The 22,516-nt window shown below is 38.1% G+C and overlaps 1 protein-coding gene across 1 annotated transcript; it reads right to left on the bottom strand.

Moving 5' to 3' along the window:
• Positions 1-230: 230 nt before the first annotated feature.
• LOC137175707 (voltage-dependent calcium channel gamma-5 subunit) lies at positions 231-22,239 on the bottom strand. The gene is made up of 6 exons (XM_067581536.1): positions 22,007-22,239; positions 11,786-12,025; positions 6,398-6,484; positions 4,165-4,305; positions 3,757-3,902; positions 231-2,682 (listed from the first exon to the last, which is right to left on the bottom strand). The coding sequence occupies exons 2-6, from the start codon at positions 11,979-11,981 to the stop codon at positions 2,419-2,421; spliced, it is 834 nt and encodes a 277-aa protein (XP_067437637.1). The 5' UTR covers positions 11,982-12,025; positions 22,007-22,239; the 3' UTR covers positions 231-2,418.
• Positions 22,240-22,516: the final 277 nt, after the last annotated feature.

Raw genomic sequence — 22,516 nt, 5'->3', positions numbered from 1 at the left:
CAATGTGATGCAGAGGCAAAGCAGCCGTCACAAATATTGCAGATGAATCTACCCAATGACAAAACAACCATAATTTTATATTTACTGCCATCTATACAAAAATGAGTCTATATACACACTGATGATTTCATATGTACAGTGTTTTCAATAAACAAAATGTAATCGGTCTATATACTGAAAAACAGTGCTTGAGAGTGAAAGTTTAGCTTGGCGCAGTTTGTGTTTACTCGGGTTTATGTATGTTTACATGTACTGCAGGTGGAATACCATTGATCCAGTGATGAAATGTTGCATGTCGTTAATAATATGTGGAGTTCACACCATGCAATATTAAATACTAACAATAATTTTAGTAATATATGTCAAACTAACATAAAATTGTTGCACAAGACAAAATGTTTCCCTGTAATATGTTTACTCACACTTAATGCTGCATGAAATGTATATATTCAATACCTTTCCACTTGGGTAAAATATCTTCCTTGGCACACTAAGGACTGCGGTATATTTGTATGTCAAACATCTAAGAATATTCTGTCAGTACAGGGGGTAAAATTAGAAAAATATGTACTGTATCTATAATTTGGGTTATTATATCTCTGTAGGAGAGGTATTTTACTATAATGCAGAAAAATCTCATTTAGCAGTGTTCCCTTCATCTCATCTTACATTCACATAGGCTTCATATGAAAATATTCTTTCATACCACCTGATGCATTCACATTCTCCATCAAAACCACAGAAACTCCATTTTCTTTCCTTTGGCCTTCTCTTTTTTTAATCCTATAAAAAGAGTTGTGCACTTAAACTATTTGTTTTCTTTTTTTTGTCCTTTTGATTGAACACACCTTTTTGTCTTTAACTGTTTTTGTTTCATCTATTTCCTTTACAAGAATATACAATAATACTTCCAAAATGTACATAGCCATTAAATATTTAGGTTCAGACCTTTATAAGGTGTGTATTTCTGGACAGGTTATGATGGGACTAGCAGCCTAAAATACGGTTGTTTCCTTTGGTGTCAATACTTAAACTTCTGAAAGGGACCAATGGAACCAAGTATTCAAATAAAAAAAAAAAAGAATTTTAATACTTGATAAAGACACAATATGATTAAACCACAAATACTACAAAACTGTGAATCCTCCCACTTTCAGTTACAGCTTAAAAGGTTATATAAAAAACCCTGTGGCTAACATGGTCTCTGTACAATGGACTTAAATGGGGAACATCAGCATTTCTAGCTGTTAACTGAGGGTTGGTGTGGTCTGTTTAAATTCATACTTGAAATACAGTACTTAGAGGGTGAAACACGTTAGGATGAAGTTCTCTCCCAGCATGTATCCCTTGTCAAACTAGTTTGTTTATAGAATGTTATGTCAATTAAAATAATCTGTTTGAATGGTTGAAATTCACATTCATCATGTGTTTCATAAACTCTGCGCCTGAACACGAAAAAGGTTCAAGGAGTTCTAGCTCCTGACTCCACTGACACAGCATGAGAACAGCTACAGTATATCACAACAAAAAGATTCTCTGAACAAAGTGCAGCTGAGGAGGAGGAGCGCCTCGATTAATGACAACTGACTCAGGATGTGAGTAAAATTTGTTTGTTTACACTCAAACAGCTGGTGCACATGTGCTGCTCATAGAAACAAGGAGTTTTCACACTTTTATCTAATTATATTCACTTTTATAAATTAGAAGTTTGCACAAATTGAGTATTAATTTCAGCATCATCTTATTGATTAAGGAATTGTGGACACTTTCTAGGATTTATAATTCTAATTACGGTAACTTACAGCTTTTCCTTCAAAGAAAACTGAAGTTCCTGCTCTCTGGCTGAAATCACTTGCTTTAGTGTTAGCTTGTGAGTGAAAACCTGCAGACTTGCAATGATTGCCTATCTCATTCTAATCCCTACACTCTCATCTACAGATGTGCAGTATGTACTCCTGTAAAAAAAAACGCTATCAGGATTATGGCAGCACTACAGGCAAATAGTTGGACTTGCTGATTGCAGGTTGAAGCTACTCAAGTTCTTCAGTTCAGATGAGCCACCTCCAGCAGGTCACCAATCACTAAAAACTAGAGGAAAAGCAGATAAAAGTAGAACCTGGTCTAACTCATTCCTCTTTCAACAGCTCTCCCTGAAACATGACAGGTTAGCTGAGAATAAAGTGAACTGGCTAACCTTCAACTTAAGTTTTTCCTCCCCACAGAACCAAAAGGTGTAAATAAAAAAAAATTGGCAGTAGGGAGGGTAGAGACAGTCAGGTCATAGTCAGGACACTTGAAGAGGGGGCATGTAGTGATACAAGCTGGATAATATCAAATTATTGGACAATTATATGCCAAAATCCAGGCATATCAAAATGACCCATATAGTAGTGCTCACATAACCACTCATCGCCTGCCTCAGCAAGGTGAGGAGGACATCTGTTCATATTCTGGACACTTGAGGAGGGCAGGGTAGTTGGAGGAGTTCATCTGGAGGGAGGCTTCGGAGGAGATGGAGGAGGGACTGCGGCCACGCCCGGCCCAGGCGTCTGGATGGAGGAACTGGCCGGAGTAATCGGAGCAGTTGCTGAGGCGAGGTCGGTAGAAGCCCTGGTGGGGCCGGTACATTTCCTCTGCTGTGTAGCGCTTCATGAACAGGTACACTGACATGACGCCTGCTGTCTAAAAGGGGAAATGAAGGAAAATGGTTCCTGATTAGTTCTGTTTTACCTGCTTTTGATCTTCTACTAGATTCTGCATCATTTTCAAGGTTTGTTGTTGACTAAAGTTGACTAAAAGTAATCTAAACTAAACATGCTGTAGTATTTTTCACCATTAAGAGCATTTATTTCATTAGTTGCTTGAAAGGATTATTGAAGATTATTGCAAAATGGGAGTAAATATTAAATTATTTGATGATTAATATTTTTGCCCCAATAATCAGCAGTAAGAATCAACCCCCTACAGCGAACACTTGAATCATGACTCAGTCAAATGTGTTCATGCAAGCGCTCATGTGTGTATGTGCTCTATGTGTGTTGAATATTTTCTTTCTTTCATTAAATGAGATTAATAATTCTTCTGTTGATTAATTTCCAACTTCACTGCACGCTAGTCAGAATTTCACAGAAAAAGAATTTCACAGACAAATGCACATTTAACATTTTGTGAACGACTAAACTGCATCAAAAGTAACCTCCACTGCTTTGTTGAAAGGCAGGATCCATTATCCACAATAGAAATAGAATAAACACATGAATCATAGCTTATTAATCCTAAATGATCATGTTTTATGGGGACTATTTCTTACAGAAAAATACATTACAGTTATTTACATCTCAAGGATTAGATTTCGCAAAATGAGAATGCTAAAAGACTCAATCTCTTAATGTTTGATGCATTTATTTTCTACCCTACAATGATTCATACATCTCTCACACAAAGAAAATTGAATTTAAGATGAAAGATTAGTGTCTTTAGCTGTTAATTTAAGCATTAATGAGAACCTAAAATGTTATGTAAATCATGAACGCAACATATGAGAGATGTATTGATGCCAGTGCTGTTTTTAAGCAAGTGAACCTTCCCTGGGATGTCTCATGTTGATGTACACCTGAGCAGCAAGCAGAAACAGGCCCTTGATGCACATTTTGGTTAGTTAAGAAAGCTTAAAAGGACTAGCTTTGATACCTGCTAGTGAAACCAACCATGTGAGATATATGGTTACATTATCCACATTTGCTGTAGTGAAGTTACCTCAGTGAGCAGGAAGGAGATGGCAGCGAAGGCAAACGACCAGCCGTACTTGTAACTGAAATAGGCCTCGTTAGTTTTGGTCCTGTTCAACATTTCGTCATTAATATTGGAGATGTACAACACCAGACCAACTACCAGAGACAGACCTGAGGAAGGCAGAGAGAGAGGAGAGGACAGAAAGACAGATTTCTAATGACTACGGCTAGAAAAGGAGGATTGTATGACAACCATCCCTCTTGTTGCCATAAATTATTACGAACCGTGCAACAGGTAAGAAAACAACAACAGTACACGTCACTGTACTCGAAATTAAATGAGTTGTATGTTTTTAAAGGTATTTCTGTCACATTTTGTATGTGTTTGTTGATTTATTCTTTTGGATATGTGTATAGAAGCCAAACCCAGTACCTGACAGGATGAAGAAGATTCCAGACACAAAGGCCAGGATGGTGCGATGGGGTCGAATGTGTCCGATGTTACTGAGTACAAAACCAATGAACATGAAGAAGAGGCTGACCAGAGGAAAGGGTGTGGCAGAACGGATCATCTCTGGAAGAAGAAACGAGAAAATTATGTTTTAATTTGTAATTTGAGATGTGCTGATTACATAATGGTTGTTACAACTTCGTCCTAATGCAAACTTTTGTTTTTTTTTTCTTTTTATGCATTTTTTTTATTGACTTTCTCAAACTTTTAATAGGAGTTTTCCCTGAGGTTTTCCACTGGGGCTAGTCTTACTCCTAATGGGTTTAAGACATGGTTCTTTATTTATATTAAGATGAAGTTGGACCTCCCTACCGTGAGCAAATGGTACAGTACCTCCCAGAAGTACAGGGAGTCTGGGATACTTCTCCCCAGACCCCCATTGTGTTCTCCATTATACAAAATGTTACCCTTCCAGCTAAGTGGAGCAGATGTCTAAGGCCATAACCTCAATGGAACTGGTTATTTAATTAGTTGGGTAAAGTTAGGACCTATTACAGTCTACTGTAGATATCCAGCACCACATAAACTCGTTTGAATGAAAAAAACAAAGTACAAGTGAGCCTTTTTTATTCACATTGAGTCTGAAACATTTGAAAATTCAGGAAAAGTTTCGGTTCTGAAACAAAATGGTGACAGAAGATCAAATGGCAGGTACAGTCACGGCAAAGTAAGGTATTACATAGATGTTACGTACTTTAAAGTGTCATTTTCTATAAACAGCACTGTATAATTAGACAGTGAAACGTGCCATTATATACATTTACATCAATGACCTTATGCAACTGAGTTACTACTAATGCACACAGTATGTTCATTTTATTTTCCCAGTGTGCCTGAAATCTGTTATCACAAAAATAACAATTAACTATTATTATCACTTTTCACATAAATCCTTACTGTCTTTATTTTACTCATTTCAAGGAGTCTTCTTATTTCTTTCTCACATGTACACTTCTTCACTCACTGTGCTTCTTTCACATTCAACTTTCTCTCACTTCTCTCTTCTTCACCTCCACATCTTCACATTAATTCTCCTGTCTCCCACTTTTTAACTTCCGTTTCTGTCTTTCTTCTCTAATACAGTACTTAAAAGAAAAAAACATCTTTGGTGGTTTTTATATTAGTGTGTTGTTCATTGCATTACAGACATGATTGCATGTGTACTGATGGATTTTTATAAAATTTTATCATTTTTTTTATACAATTTCCCTCAATTTTCTCTACTTCAGTTAATGAGTTCCCAAAATGTGATACGACAACCGTCGGAGAGAGTTGTGAGGCATATACATGTATTCAGATGATCAACTAGATTTACCTTTGGGAGAGTTCATTATCATTGCTGTAGTTCTTCTGATTTTGGCACCAAAGAATGAATGTTACAGACTGCCGCTTGAAGGCATGAGGGATATGAGAGCTGCAGTGGCTGTCTTGGCAGAATTTCTTGCCGAAGTTCCAACTGCTTGTCTGCACACTAATAGGGCTTATGTGTATCCATGCATGTTCCCCCCCTGCAGGGGGTCTACAAAATGAAAATAGCACTCTTAAATTTTTCATACACAGCTCTTATCTGGAGTGAATAGGCCATGGAAATTGGACCAGGAATAGCACAAACCACATGTGATGGGAAGATGACAGCTTAGTGTGGAGGTGTGGCCTCGAGTCACGCGACTTTTATTCGGGTCAGACGAAGGTCATGTAATGCGTGTGTGGACTTTAGATTCTGCCGATGACTTGTTTGTGTTAACTCTACTGTTGGTCTGCAGACAGACATGCTACCTCAGTGACACATGGTGTTGCCAATTGTTTTTTTCACCTGCCTGTGATGAGCTTCACAGGAGGTTTGTAACACGTTGGAGGTCCATAGTATCATCCACAGTTCCACCCCCCACTGTGCAGGTGCCCCAACCAACCAGCAGGAGTTGAGACAATCAGGAGACACCTCACCTGGCTTCCCATCCGTGAACATGAACGATTTTGTTTGATGGACTGCACTTTTCCACTAAAGAACACTTGATATTTGCGGTGGGCACTGGAACTAAACCACTGCACCACCTGTGTGCCCTTACCTGCCACTCGAGTAAACACTGGAGACTTTAACAATTTCACAAAACTGAAGCATTGCTCATATAATAGTTAAGTGTGAACAGTTACTTACTCAGGACACTAACAGTGGACTCAGAGGTCATCTGGACATTAGTGGGCATCACATACTCTATGGTAAAACATCGACCTTTCTCCTCCCCTGGAATGAAGGAGAGGAAAAAACATATTCAATAAAATACATATAAACCTAGAATAGAAACGAGGTTAAGCGCTTTATAGAATTGATTAAAAAGTTGATTGGTCCACTGTGACAAAGGAAAGTCAAACGCATCAGCATGTACAGTATTTTACTAGAATACATGGAAGTCTTGCAGCCTTTGTACTATGATTATAGCTATCATTGCAAAAGGTAATGACTGTACTTCAAAAACGTCAAGTTTTCAGGAACTAGACAGGATTTATTTTCATATGCTGGAATGGGTAGACTTTCTATGATGGCTGTGAAACATTTTGTTATTCCAGCAGATTTCATGTGGGAAGCTGTTGAATGCCACTCAGAAACAACCTCATAGCAAGTTTCAAGTGAGCGAGAATCAACAACTTGTTTGATATAATACATTACTTCTGCTGTCAGTATTTGGATGAGGAACAACCAGCGTTACATGTTAGCACCTTTCTTTTTTTTATCACTTTGACAAATACAGGCACCAAAACACAAATACACAAAAAATACACACACTTGCAACTGATGTCTTTCTCAACACTTCATTAGCTCCACACACACTATGAAGTGTAAGATTAGGTGATATTTTGTAGTTCAGCATATGTAATTAGCTTTCATAATGCCTGTTATGTGTTAAGACAGTGCATACTGGGGGTTTGGTTCAAGTGAAACCTAAAATATAAATGTATACATTGAAGGCATACTATGTAGGGTTTGCCGGTTGCTGTTTGTAAACATAACATTCAAAGATGGCCGCTCTGGCTCAATGACACCAGAGCAAGCTGATTGCACAGTTGAGGGAGAGATTGGGAGCAGTGGTGGTCTTGCAAGCTAGACAGTGAATGAAGAGAGGGAGCGGTGGTAGTGAAACAAAGCAGTGAATCAGATAAATAAAACGTTATTTTCTGATTGTTTCATGGTGGTTATGTTCTAAAGCACAAATGAACACACCCACACCTCCGCACAACCCTGCAGGAAGATGCCGCATTTGGTGTGTTTGGTGTGTAATTGGCTGTGGGCTACACACCCACCGCCCAAAGGTTGACGCCCAGAAATTTATAGGTATAGGTCTTTGTTTTTTTGTTTGTTTTTTCAGGAAAATCTTGCATAGTATACCTTTAAACATTAAATCTTACCATGAAGCATTTTAATGGTACATTTATTACAATGCACACTGATAATGTTTACTGATAAACAGCTAATCCATCTTGGCTGTGTTTTAAATCATTACTCATTAATAATATAAAGAGTAAAATATGTAACGGCTGCTAATTTTTCAAGTTCTGGAGGTTCAGCTGGTTGTTGAGGAGTGTAAACTTGGCTTTTAGTCTTTGGTGTCTTATCAAATCAAGTCAATATGATGGATGCCTTTTGTACAGTCTGTGCACTAGTTACATAATTATGATAGACAGGCTAATATAACAGCAGACTAGACCATGTCTTTACTGCACTGTTTCATTCAATGCATTTTTAGACTATAACCAGTCGATCTAACGCACGCGTGTGTGTGTTTGTATGTGTGTGTACTGTGTTCAAGACAGAGACTAAGAGGGAGAAAGAGAGTCAGAGTTACAACTTTTGCTCGAGGCTCTAGCAGGGTAGTGTTGAAAAATTTTGTTCACTGTGGTGCCCCAGCCCGGCACAGCCCGAAGTTATTCTAGGAAAGAACTAGTTCATGTGATGTGTTTACTGACCATGTCAGAAGGCAAAACTGTTCTGAATGGCCACACTCGAACATGGGATGCCTGTTATGCTTAAATGTTTAAATATGGGGATAATGGCGTTTAATATCAGATAGTCAGTTTGAGAAAGATACAGAAATTGTCGGACATAGACCCTCTCCCCAATTCCAGCATCAGAAAGGTGTGAGGCGAGGAATTTTCCAAGGCTTTTAAACCATCTGAAAAGCAGTTCTGATGGAATATACAGGTGCCTAAAATGACCAGCCCAGGTAAGGCTCAGGTCAAAATTTCAGGACCGTGCTGTTACATATTATATATACATAAGGATATAGGATCTCATACTTGTATTCCCTATAAGCTTTCTAGTTCAAGCACTTCTTAGCGAAAGGAAATCAAGAGATGATCTGAATGCATCATGAAGAAGGCTAAACGCATCAGAAAGTGTAACAGAGATGTAACAAGGTATGAAGGCAACCCCAAAATTGTCATTTTTTTTCTCTTTTGCTTTTCGCACATAGTCAAAATTTAATCTCACTGAACGAAAAACATCCTTACGGTCAACCATTATGAAGGGATAGTGTAAGGGTAGGTCTCCCTGAAGTTTCCCTCCTCTGGGTTGTTAAACCATTAGTTTAACAGTCATGCTTGTAGAGCTTTGTGTTTTAGCAAAGCTTGTTTTTTAAAAAAATGTGGCAACTCATTAATGTTAAGTCCATTCAAATGTAATTGCAACAGAGAGAAATAATAACTATTACTGAAAATGGTTTCATGGAGCAGACTTAAAGGTTCCTTGAGGAGTTTTCTTGTAAACGAACAAACGTTGTGTTTCCATTGAGAGTTACTAACAGAGATACTGAATGCATTTCCTTCCTCCTAAAACATTTTCAGCCTCAGTTTTTAAAGTACTTTAAATCCTGCATTGTTTAGTCTTCTTCTTCCCTGCCTTTGCTGGTGTACTGCTGTGTTTCTTGGTGCATTGAAGCCACCTGTGGAATTGTAATAGTGTGAAACCATTGACAGGTGCATCACGCCACCCGCGTGCATATGCATGTGCATATGCATCCCAGTGTGTGTGCATGTCCTACAGTAACTGCTATTCCAGTCTTGTAATGAAAAACGTTAATAGTTGAATACATTAAACTACATTAAAATTTATGCAAATGCAATTTTAATGATGCTATGTAGCAGCTGCTGCAAAGCTGAACTGACAGTCTAATTGTATGAAGGGGAGATTATGCTATAAATGTTACAAACAAGATGTACACTAATTTCCAAGGACAGTACATCCAGCTAAAAATAAATAAATAAAACAAGATGAATCTACTCAGTGTCCAGATTATACTTGATGACATGAATACTCTAACAACTAGTTCTGCTAAAAGCCTCGCAGCCAACAATAAATAGGCGGTGAAGTGCCCTATATCGGACATGATTACAGCACTCACAGTGACAGAATGTAAATGCCGGCTGTGTGGGTAAAGATCCTCTATGTGAGCTCATGCAGGAATGAAACTAGCAACACCCGATGAACTCTAACCAAAATCAATACTGACCAAAACAACACACAACCTCATTCACATTCTCTGGCATAACAGTATACTGTGATAGTGGGCAGTAATTGTTTCTGGGTCAAACACTGTGGACCACAACCATTAAGTGGGCAATAAGGCCACTCAATTGCCCTTAAAATACACAGTGGACCATTAGTTCCTTAATAGCAATTGCCTGTTACACAGCAGGAAAACATCTGTTATCTAATCACAACTGGATTGCCCACATATTTGCCATGACCGAACAGTTAATTGTGGGACATGGGTTAATGGAACATTGTAACAGTAAATGGGATAATATTGCAGGGTAACATTTAACTACTAGCAATATTTGCAGAGCCATGTTTTGTTTTTTTTCAAGATTTTCAGGTGAAAAAATGTCTCAACAGAAATATAACTGAGAATGATAATGAGAGCATAAATAGAGTTTAGCATCTACACATTTAAGTACAGTAACAGCATATTGATACAGTCAATTGTTGCCATTACCAGAGGGAGCAAGAGGGTAAGAGCAAATGTTGATACCTGGTTTACTCTGGGACAACGCTTGTCTGGAGTGTTGTGTCTCTACAAAAAGAATAAAATCTAACAGTTAGTGTTTCTTTTCGAAATCAAGACCTGCAGGCATGCCTTTGTGATGTTGAAGCTGGGAAGGAACAATATTCTGATAGGCTAAAAGGTGTTTAAGCATGCAATGTGGGACGACGTAAGGTTTTGTAACCTTATGTAATTTTTCATATTAAGTGCTGTGGTAGAAAAAAAAGATGCAGGTCAAAAAGAGGGAAAAAGAAAAAGGTCTTCTGCAGCAATCCATGGTGCCTCTACAGCTACAGAGAGTGAATCAGCCCTTGGGTAAGTCATGAGGGACGATGTCTTGCAAACTCATCTTTCAACTGAAATAAAATACTTCACACATTCAAGGATGCAGCTTAGAATTAAAGTAGAGTTCACATACAAAAGGAGAAGTACTGGTCCCATCACTGCCCAGAGCTAAATGCAAAGTTAAAATACTCATGCTCCAGTATTCAAACACTAAGCAAAAACTAGAGTAGTAGTAGTAGGAAAGAAATATAGGTGAGTGAGCAAGTGCAATATAGAGTATAGTGAATGAAGAGATTCAGGCCCAGATTCACAAAACTTGGTGTGAAAGTCCAGGTCCACTTAGTTGCTTTTTTCCAGAGCTTTCAACCGCAAATGCAAATGGCATTTGTTCAGTTGTTATGGAGCTGGTTAAGTTGTCATCATGTGACCAATGTTCCATACTTAAGCCATGTGATAACCGGTGGTCTGACAACTAAATTAACTCCATGACAACTGAGAAAATTTGAATTTGCTGATGAAGGCTGCTGAAAAATTATAAGATTATAAAATGACTTTGTCAAACTCTTTGCACCTCATCATAGATGTGACATGTGAAAATAAATTATATGTGCATTTTAACGTTTTTCAATGAATTCTTCAATATAAAGATCTGGTCTAATACCATACAAATATTTCCATTACCTAAAATATTTGTGTAGAACATGCATGATCCTTTGAAAGATGGCATTAAGATTTTGCATGCAATGTTTCCACACAGAATGGCTAAGACAAACAGCAATGGTTTGTGCCACAGGGTTCCTCTACAGTAAATACATTTCTTAGTGAGTAACATGGCAACTGCATAATTATGTGCAAATGACCCTGGCACAGGAATCTTTGTGAATCTGGACCTTTCCATGGAAATTTCTGTTTGGAACTAAATTTTCAGTCTGATTTTGGAGCTCATGTCTGAACAGAAACGTTATACATCTATAATATTAGTTCAGTTTTACTTAAAACACTATACCTGAAGAGTCAAATGGACACTTCAGTATTTGCCACTGGTGATAATCAAATTAGTGGACACACAATTTTGAGCAGATCACTCTCCAGATAAGTCTTGACTGAAAGAAGATACATCTGGTTCACCTTACCTTGATAAGCAAGGGATAAAATAAATAGTTTAACTTTGCATAGGTCTTGATTTATGGCATCCATTTATTCCAGACTTCATATTAACTTACCAGCCAAGAAACAAACCCTCCAGAGGCCAGAGTGGAGGGACATGCGTATCTCGGTACTCTGGTTGAGGGGAAGGATGACGCCTTCCTCCAGGTAGAGCCAGTAGTCGGTGCTTACGGCGATCCCCAACAGGCCCAGGCCGCAAACAGCGAACACGCTGCTCAGCAACGTCAGCGCCTTCCTGCCACATAGGCTCATACCACAGCCTCAAGAGCAGAGGGCGCCGCCGGCAGAAAGGGGAGCTGAAAGAGAAAGAAAAAAACATCTTTAAAACACCAAAGTAAAGGGAAATAAGTTGTTATGAAAAGGTTCTAGAGACAAGATCAAACTGCCCTTGAGGTATGAAAACAGGAAGATTGGAGAAAACAAATGAGGAAAACTTCTTAAAATAAGAAAACTACAATGACTTTTTTTTTTGAAGTAGCTGGATTTTTACATGCTGTCTCCTAAAGGAAAAGCAAAAGGAAAGAAATGTTCTGAGTCTTCAAAAAACAGTGAAACCATCATCTGATCGCTGAAATCACTTGTATATAAAGAAAATTAGCTGGATTTGAGGATCCTCTTGATACTAGTGGAATTATTTATACCGCTATCTTTCCCTAAAGATACTCACACTGGTTTCAGAAAAACTCTACATGCTATGTACCTGAAGGTATTTATTACCAACATGTTTTTAATTGCTTAAAGAACAACTTAAGCTGGAATATGTGATTAACGGCTTTGGGGGGTAACTGAGGGTTGCTGTGTGGACAGTGTGGGTGTAATATTTAAATATATTACAGTTGCTACCATAGGACTGTACACCAAACACTTTATATAAATAATTGCTGTTGACACCATTTAGAGATGAGTTGGAAATGAATGGAAAGTAATGAATGGGAATATGATAGCGGAGGGCTTTCAGCTGAGAAAGAAAATCTGGGAAAGATCCCCTAGCCTCCAAATCTCTCATTAGAATTTAAATAACCACTTTATGGAGGACCAAAGGTTTAGTGAGGCGTGTTAGAAGATACATTATTTACATTTATTATTAATACATTTGTTTTAGTTTTTCAGATAATTTTTTTTATTTGCTAAGTTTAGTTTCTGCTAAAACCACGCACAACTCCTAGTATCTGATAAATCCACTTCCTCTCTGTTACATCCAGTGATGCAGAAGCAGCATTGCAGATGGTTTACATTATGTGTCAGCATATGAATGTGTGCGCTCATCACACAAAACGATGGATCTGTTCGTATGTAGCTGGTGCCCACATTCGCCGGAAGCTGGAGCACTGGGGAGCTTGGCATAGGATATGCGTTGAAAAGAATTGATTTCATATAATGAGTTCTCAGTGTGCTGCCACATTGAGCGCTCACTGGAAGACTGGAAAGATGGCAAGTGAATATGTGAAAGGATTTTCAACTTTTCATAAGACTTTTTCATCTTCATGGATCAACGTCATGACTGGATGTAAAGCCTCGGGAGAACAGAGTGGAGAGATCTCCATACATCTACCAGCTCGCAGCTCAGAAGTGGTGCTTCAATATACGGGACAAAGGAGGGATAATGGAGATAATGGTTATAAATAAAGCTTTTAATAATGATATAGCAATTAAAGTTTCAACAAAAAGCAAGCCTCATGGATCGAGTTCTCATACAATAGAAAGATTCTTATATCTAGCCATGTATGCAATGCCATATTTCCACAACCTACAAATATATACATTATAAATACAATTGGATATTATAGAAAACAATACATGTTAATCAGGTAACATTATTTATATGGTTTGTGTTCAATGTAAAGAATATATTCTGTATTTTTCCTTGTGCAAGATCATTTAACACACAACTATGTGCTCCAGACCTCATCCCTCTAATGGATGTAAAGCCAGTTGCCCCACTTCTTAACACAAAGGGTAAAACATCCCACAAGACTATTGCTGTAAGTCCAACACATACTATTAATAAGATACATTTACAAGTTGTTGTTGCTGTTACTTTTTTTATTATCTTTTAATAGTTAGTCTTAGTTATTTTCTGTTTGAAAGTAAAAGTCTAATGAGAGACGGAGGCTGTGAATAAGCTTCATCTACATGGCCTACATACAGTACATTACACCTCTTGCATCTCTTCCTCCTATCTAACAGTGTTTATCTGTGTTGTCTCTGTTAACCCCTTAACATCCACCCTTTTTATAGAATTTTCGCCTATTTGGCACACCCAAATGGAAAAGCTTATAACAGAAGAACTGTAAGGCTATGATGCATGTATTAGGTTTCATCTGACAAGTGACATCTTCTAGTTTCTGGAAATGTGTTTGTTTAGCATGTGGCTAAAACACAAACAAAATTAAACCAGTACAAATAAGTATTTTTGGTCCTCGTCTATCATGAGTCATATTTGAATAATAATAATTAGGACATGCTTTATGCCAGAACTATGCAGTACACTGTATACCTTTTACATCTTGTCAACCTGTGTAAAATTCCAGACCTCTAGGTCTAACCTTATGGGAGCTAGGGAGTTTTTGGTTTGTGGTGTCACTGGTGTACCCAAACCTCTCCAATGATCTCCAATTGGCCAAATTGTGCAAATTGCCTTTACTCATTACTGCGTGATGCTACCTCTTACAACTGGCTTAAGCGGGTCGCCAGTGACCCGGTGGATTTTAAAGGGTTAAGCAGAACCCATATTTCAGAAGTTGAAATTAAAATGTACATTTGATACATACAATTCTTCTTTCTTTCTGTTTTTCTTTCTCTTGCTTCACATGTCAAGCTATGAACTAGTTTATCTTGGTTGTGCATGTGTGTGCGCACAGGTACGAGCATGCATTCTTGGAGTATTACTCATCTTATTTAGATGACCTGAGAATAGCAGGCAGAGGCATATTTGAAATGACGTTTCTAAGATATGTAAGTATAACATTTATGATTATAGTCACATAGCAAGAAAATATCTAACTATCTTTCATAATACCCGTATGACTTTAAATTCCAAACAAAGAAAAATAGTATTGTAAAAAAGAACACAAATCCAATCTGGATGATTTTTAGCTTTAGATAAGTGTCCTTTACCTGTCTCTCGAGAATGAACCTGCTTTTGAACTATGAACCATAGGTCAGCGTATTGGACCAGAAAGAGCAATGGTGATTGGAAGCAGATGGGATGAATGCATAAGCAATCAGAGTTCACTAAAGCACAAAGGAGCAGCATTAATGAGAAAGGAATATCATTAAACCTCAGCTATTCTTGACTACTGTGCAATCAGTGGCCATTCATTTACAATATCCATGTAAGGGCTCTATTTTCAGTCATTTAGCATTAAGTTACAAGTTGCAGACAAGATGTATGCTTTCCACTCACTCCATTTTTTTTGTGTGTTTCTGTGCTCACCAAAGATCTGTTTTTGGTTGTACAACACAAAAAGCACACATCCAAGTGCTGATTGCACCTAAAAGTGGACTTCCATGAATAGGGTGTCATTACAGAAAGAGAAAGAAGCGGAGCTATTTAGGCTAGTTACTTTTCAAGCATCTACAAAAGTAGACAAGGAAATTGTGATGATCATCATTAACATTTATGTTATACAACATTTTGCATTTGAATCTCAAATAAAACATTCATGATAAAGTTATATATGTATTTTCATAGAATACAGGCATGATTAGACATGTTTTTCTGTGACATACAGCTTCTGAAACTTCTGTAACACCATGGCATGACTCACACTATTCATAGGTTGTTGCAACAAGCCAGATGGTTTTGACACAGACATTATTCAAATCGAGAGCAAGAAGGGGTCCAGACAGATTGACACCACATATGTAAAAGTGACAGATATCCAACTCGAACGCTTGAAAAAAATTGCTCTGTAATATAAATGGTTGAGGAAAGACACTGTGTAGTATAGACATACTATGAAGTTTCCACAAAACGGGAAGAATTAGTCCGCCATAGTGTTAAGCCAGCCAATTCTATCTATTTTGAGCACAATACACAATAATGGCAGAGAGCTACTAAACCTACATTTGGACATTTTTTTGTTTTGTTTTGTTTTGTTTGTTTTTATTGTAACACAAGCAACCGGCTAAGAACGTTAGCTAGACACAAAACACACACAAACACACACACACATACACACACACATTAATACTAGTCCTTTATGAATATTCATAATTCTACTCAATGCTTTGGTCTCTAAAGGATTATAAATGGGGACTGATCTGAGCTGAGCAAAAAGCTTTTATTTTTATTGATAAATATTACTCATTAGATGTTCAAAGCTGGGACCAACAAAAAAGCCTCGGAGTCCCTTCCTGCCTGTAAAGGGATACACAAAACAACCGCTCTCCTGCATAAACATAAGTGTTCCCTTTAAAAACCTGTTTGAATGTGTGACATGAATCCGCTCCTGCTTTAACATGATGATGAATTCAGCAAACATGTTCCTGTCATCTTAAAATATGTCACAATTGACCAGAATTGTTTCAATTAAATTATGTTGAAATTACAGAAATACTCTATTTTCCCGGTGTTACACTAGTTCACAAAACATTTTTCAAAAGGCAGTGATGTAATACTGAACAATACCACTAGGAGTCTAGAGGCCATGCTGGTATCTGGTAATATCATCACGAAAAGTGGGGCATTCCTCTTCTGTCTACTTTTGTTAACGTGCACCTAACCTTTTGTCAACCTTAATTTAAGCTGGCTCACTGCCAAACATACCACTTTCAGCAAGAACAATCACACAAACACAGATGTCTCCAGCCTTTTCAAGTGTGTCATATGTTGAAAGACAGACCTCCAAGGTAGGGCAAGTAAATAGTTCACCTGTACTGTAACACAAAGGCCTGCAAAACACAATTATTGGCTTAAGAAGAAGATTTGCACAAGCACATGGTGGATTTTTAACCTCACCTTTTCCTCACTTGACAAAGTTAAAAGGAGAATCTCTAGTTTAAAGGTAAAAAAAAAAATTGCAAATACTTTTCAAAAATATATTGTCCACCTGCTGAACTAGTGAGTATGGCCCATGGCTGTGCTGAGAGCACTGAGCTTCGATGAGCTTCAAAACAACTAAACACCCTTATTTGAATTTTTGTATTTGTTCATCTCTGTCGAGGGTTTGTCAACGTCATGGCATGGATCTCTTTTGTTGAGCTTATTGACCCACTTACTGTGTCTGTAAGAGCGTGGCAGCGAGTGCAATCCCTCTGGTGCCTTTGATGTGGACAGGCAACTAACACTGTGGGATTTAGTTGCTGTAGCTTGTTGCTAGGGTTGGCTGGAGGAGCCTGAGGACAATAGCAGTCCAATGGACGAGAGGAGATATGTCATCAAGCCACGGACACAGCTGGACGAGGCTGGCGGCCCCCCATCATCGGCCTGCTGAGATCTGCTATTGTACAGTTTCAGCATACGTACTGAAGGGAGAACACTGCACATGCCTGCAGTACAGTATGCATGCACATACGCATACATACATCCTGTTGTCAGTTAATTGCATAGAAATTCACATCCTTCACATCCTGTCAAATAGCTCTTAAAGGGCCATTTCACCAGTTTAACACCATGTCAATCTTTTTTATCTGTCCTTTAAGAGGAAAAACAGATTGAAATACACCCAATAAGGGATGAGGAAATTACATTTTTCAGTCCACAGTGTCAAGTTCAGACTCTGCAATGCCCAGTTTTAACAGAGACTATCCGCCCCCTGCAAGCATATCAAGCTAGTCCTTTCATGGTAAATATTTAATGTGATTATGTGCCGACTGGAGCAAGTGTTTGATTGTGTCATATGTTTATACATAATATTTCGTGTCCAAATAAAAAACACAACAACTGAACAATTATTTTGTGCAGTTGGGAAGAGTCTGTTAAACCTACTACTAATTTATTATGCTTATGTAATTAATAGAAGCAGCTAGTGCTACATTAACAATTTAGCAGAGCTGCTAATGAAGGACTCTTCCAATCTGTTCACAGTAGCATTGTTGTTTTGTCTGCTCCCTTAACTATATGATTCTATTAGTTAGCACCATGTCACAGAGGACATTTTTCTCCCCAAATGCTCTTATACATCAACCATAATCTTTGACCTATGCTGGCTTCTGGCATTCGATGGAGATGTCAAGAAGTCTAATTCTGGAGAAGCATTAGCGCTCCCTTGAAGGCATGCCTACCAAAAATGTGAAAATGCACACTGTAGAAGCCAAGTCCCTGCTGTAGGCGAGACGACTTGTAAAGCATCATCTGGCAAAAAGCAGAGAGAGGTGGTGGTGGCGAGCTGTCAAGACGGAGAACGAAGTGGAAATTTCTTGTGTCAGATTCTCACCTCCTCTCCACATTAGAATCACGGGATTCGGGTTCAAACTAAGTCATCCAGCTCTTGACTGACTGTTAATGTTGCCACATATTTGATCACAGTTGAACCAGATGACCTAATGTTGGAGGTGTTCTCTTCCCTCAAGCACAAGACTCTAGAGCAGCATGCATCTAAACGTAGTACTCTCCTGTAATGTCAGATCATCTTAATTGGATGGGGCAGCTCTGCCTTTCATGCTGTTCCAATGGCAGTTCCCTTATGTCTTTTAGCAAATGGTTTTGGCTTTGAGCAGTGTTTTGAGCATTTTTAAAATATGCAACTTGTTCTCTGCATTTAATATCTTCTGATGAACATAAATGAATACTAGATAAAGATAAACAGTGAAGGCCTGAACAAAGACATTAAATTACATATCTTCAGTGCGAAAGATCCTTCAAAGACCTATTTGTTTAACCAAAACTTTGCGTACATGAGGAACAATTATCTTAAACTGCTTTATTCCATGTAAACATATTTGTAACAAAGATGGCAGACAGGTCTATTTAATCTAATAAAACCAAACTGAATTCAACACCAGTGATCTCTAAAAGGGTTGACACTCCATTGATTCTGGCACAAAAAACAGTGACCCACAGAAATAGCACTAACATCCATTTACCCGTCTTTCTTATGAGAACAAGTCTCCCATTTATAAGTGCTTGACTTGGCCCTGTCGCCAGGCAACACTATACAGAGAGGCCTCCGAATTAGTCAAGCATGAACGGACTGATGAGCGAGTCCCAAAACAAGGCTTCCTATTCGGCGGTGCATTTTACATGCTGGAGTGGGGATACAAAGGAATACAGGAGAAAGACACAGAGGCACAAATACAGCAAAGACAACTTTAAGGAACATATAATATGAAAACACACACAGATCCACAAATATAGAATATAAAGAATGATAGAAGAACCATTAAAGATGCAGCGGATGCTATTTAGTGAAAGTTTCAACACAAACAGACAGAGTATTTAATAAATTATACAGTATGTTCAGTTATGGTATGTATATGTTCTTCCATTGTTAGTCCACATCCAGAAGAACTGACTTTAATAATGACTACCAGAGTCTGCGTTAAGCTGCATGGTTCTGTATATTGTCAGTTTAAATTAAAACTGAGAAAGTGGATCACTGTCACGCTAGAGGGTGTGAGCACCTCTCTCAGCTGTGATCACTGAGTTTTACTTTTTTGAGGATATTCCCACCAGGACATTCTTCAGAGGTTGAGTGATCACTGAAACAAATGAAGTGCAGCTGAGAGACTAGGTTGAGGCTTTGGGGAATGTTTGTTTACTGTATTAAACAGATTTGTTTTACTGTTCATGATATAAACCTAAACTAAAACTAAATGAACTTACAATTTTACTAACGATAAACATTTTCTTATACTAACTAATTTTACCATTAATTGATATCAGACAAGCTTTTATCATAGCTGGCTGGCTATTATGACACCAATAATACACTATAATATAGAATACTATACATGGTGTATGGTAATACGGCAGTCCAATATACAATTGAGGACACTGAACATATTTCTCAATATGAAATTTGTATCAGATTTTTCTAGTAATGATGACCTGTCTGTGTTTCCATGTTGGCAGGGGTGACTAATTGGTAAACTATGAACAGTGGTGTTACTGGGTTAACAAGACACACGGGTGGAAGAGAAATGGAGGAAGACTGCATGATTTCAGTGACATATGGATGTATATGGCTGTAAATCCCTTTGCAACAAAGTCTCTGGATCCTTGTGCCTTTGAAAATTGCTATGAAGCTGCACACACCAGACATGAAAAACGCAAAAATTCACTGACTGCCAGGGGTTAAATATGTGATTCACATCAGTGGTTTAGCTTTTGAAGACATGGATAGGATTCTGCATGAATATGAAAGCAATGCCTACAACATCTTAATGATGGCATCAGTTAAATACAATGTCTGATAATAACAGCAGGGTTTAAGTCAACTAACTTTCAATTAAATCAGCTAAAGCTCTTTAAACCTTTTGAGCTTCTATGAAAATCTATAAATCTATCTTGGATCTATAAAAAATTTGGGTAGCCATACGTATAAATGTCTTTTTGAAAGACTGGATTGAAAGTGAACAAACCTAAAATCTTTATAGAAGTGAAACTTATTTGTCTTTGATTCACAGTCAGAAGTACCACACTATTATGTCCAGATAATGTGGACTAAATTATGTTAGTCTGTCTCATTGCAACAAGCAGTTTATCATCCAGGGAGGGTATGAGTTGCCAGAGGGCTGCCTGTTTTGAGCCTGTACAGTGACAAGAAGTCATTTTTTTCTTCTAAAATTGCTGAAAAATAATCCCATGCAGCCCACACCACTGCTGTCTAAATTGGTGTTATAACAGTATTTGTCTGGCTGGCACACCGAGAAATGGCTGTCAGCCAAGTAGGCCTGTGGGCTGCACAGTGCTGCAATTAGATAAATCAACAAAAAATCCAGATAAATCTGAATTTTTACAATAAGGACATACTGAAATTGCAATTGAATCTTAAACTCAGTTTACTTTTTATAATTGCCACTTCTGTATTACCACTTACATTTGATTACTGATCAGATTACAAGGTATGCAATTATAAATCTCATAACAGCAATAATTTCTTCATTTTCCCCTCACAGGACCACATCCTTTAACTAACTACTGATTACAGAGTGAATGTAGGCGATTACTGTGCCTCCAGCACATTTGTAGAAGTAAGTCCCAGAATGTCATTAGTTTTCAGATACCTAAAACAAATGTTCTATGTGTACCTTGGTCAATGGTTAAGTAATTTAGTGTGTCATATAGTCAGAATCTAATCGTTGGCTACCTCCTCTGGACTATAACCAAAGCCAGCTGTTTGCTACGCCTGCCATGTAATCTTTGGCTCGAGCACAAGTCGCTGTCCGCGGTGCTGAAACAGTAACAAACGCTCCCCTGCTGAACAATCAATATCAAAGCTGTTAGTGAGCCTTTTGAGCCAGTTGGATTCCAGGAATGAAGAGGAGGAAAACTCATCTAAACTCCGTTTGCCCACGCTTTTATTGGCGCTGTATAAACCATGTAAATCCCAAGTAGGCGTAGTGTAGAACTAATTAAAGTTATGCGATGACATCAAAAATAGATATGACTTTTTTTTAAAAACAAACATAAAATATAACCAATAATCCTTGTTCCTTAAAAATATTTTGATATCAGCGTCATTATCCCCCTAACCGACTGTAAGAAATCGTTATTTAGTCGCGCATATCACATATTCTCAACGTCTCTCTTTTTTTCTCCTTCTCCCCTTCCAGTTTCTTTCACTTTTCTAAATGTAAATGTGTCATATTATTACAATGCATTAGAGTCTATCTCGATTAGCTTACCACCTGCAGCCAAACACAATATTAGAAGGTTTTAATGACAGATTTGAGTTTAGCTTTGTATCTATTGTATCTCTAAACTGTAGATTCACGGTGGACGCATGCATGTGTTGGAGGGGAGCAAAGGATGACAAATAGTAGATAAAAACCTGTTAAAGTCAGATAAAAATGTAATTTGTGTCTCCACTCTTTCTTCAAACAAGTTTGTCAAACAAAAAAAATAGAGTAAACTCCATTCTTCTCATAGAAATGAGTAAATTGAGGTAATTAGACGCTTCCACCCTGATTATGAGGGTAAGAAAAATGTCTATTTTGCAACTTAAATATTCAAACAAGCGTCAGTTTAACATCATGAAAAGGCATGGAAACAATAAACATACCGCTCCCTGGTATGTTCGAAACTGTCAACAGCGCGTTTCTCAAAGCAAGAAATCTCGATATTATCTTCACAAAAAGCAATTAGGAACAACATGGATAAAATAATTTACCTTCACGAAGAAGACTCGTTGAGGAAAGCGATGTTCTTTCTCTGCCTCTAGTCTTTCTCCTCCTGTTTCTCCCCGGTCAGTCGGTCCGTGTTGTCTCGGGTTTGGCGCGCGGAAGGCTTGTGTGGCGGGTGGGACCCGCGGCTCGCGCACCGCGACTATCCAAGCCAGTCGGCTACTGAGCGCGTGGCGCGTGGCACGTGGTACCCAACTCCGCACTCAAGCATCTCGCCAGGTGTGCGGAGGAGAGGGGAGATGTGGTGATGACAGTTTGAATGATTTAAAATCATATACATCCCTGAAGGCTCCATGACTCAATGTTCTTTTTGCAGAAGTTGGTTTTCATGTTCACGGCAAATCAAACATTTAATCGTTTGTGCTTAATGTGATGTACATCATGCCCACATTCATAAGGTGCAATGAAATTCACAACATATGCTTAATGCGTCAAAACTCATTTATACGCAGTGCTCACCGAAAATGTCCAAAATTTTAGATCCAAATGTAATGTTA

Source organism: Thunnus thynnus, chromosome 3 (assembly GCF_963924715.1).
Source record: "Thunnus thynnus chromosome 3, fThuThy2.1, whole genome shotgun sequence".
Lineage (NCBI taxonomy): Eukaryota > Metazoa > Chordata > Actinopteri > Scombriformes > Scombridae > Thunnus > Thunnus thynnus.
The sequence above is the reverse complement of the archived record's forward strand: the minus strand, read 5'-3'. Positions and strand labels throughout refer to the sequence as shown.

What these genes read in the sequence shown, in the direction of transcription:
- LOC137175707 (XM_067581536.1), bottom strand. Translation starts at nt 11,981, where the DNA reads ATGAGCCTATGTGGCAGGAAGGCGCTGACGTTGCTGAGCAGCGTGTTC. An exon ending in GAGGGTTTGTTTCTTGGCTG is followed by an intron (nt 6,485 to 11,785) that starts GTAAGTTAATAT and finishes CCTTCATTCCAG; the next exon opens with GGGAGGAGAAAGGTCGATGT. An exon ending in AATCTTCTTCATCCTGTCAG is followed by an intron (nt 3,903 to 4,164) that starts GTACTGGGTTTG and finishes TGCCTTCCTCAG; the next exon opens with GTCTGTCTCTGGTAGTTGGT.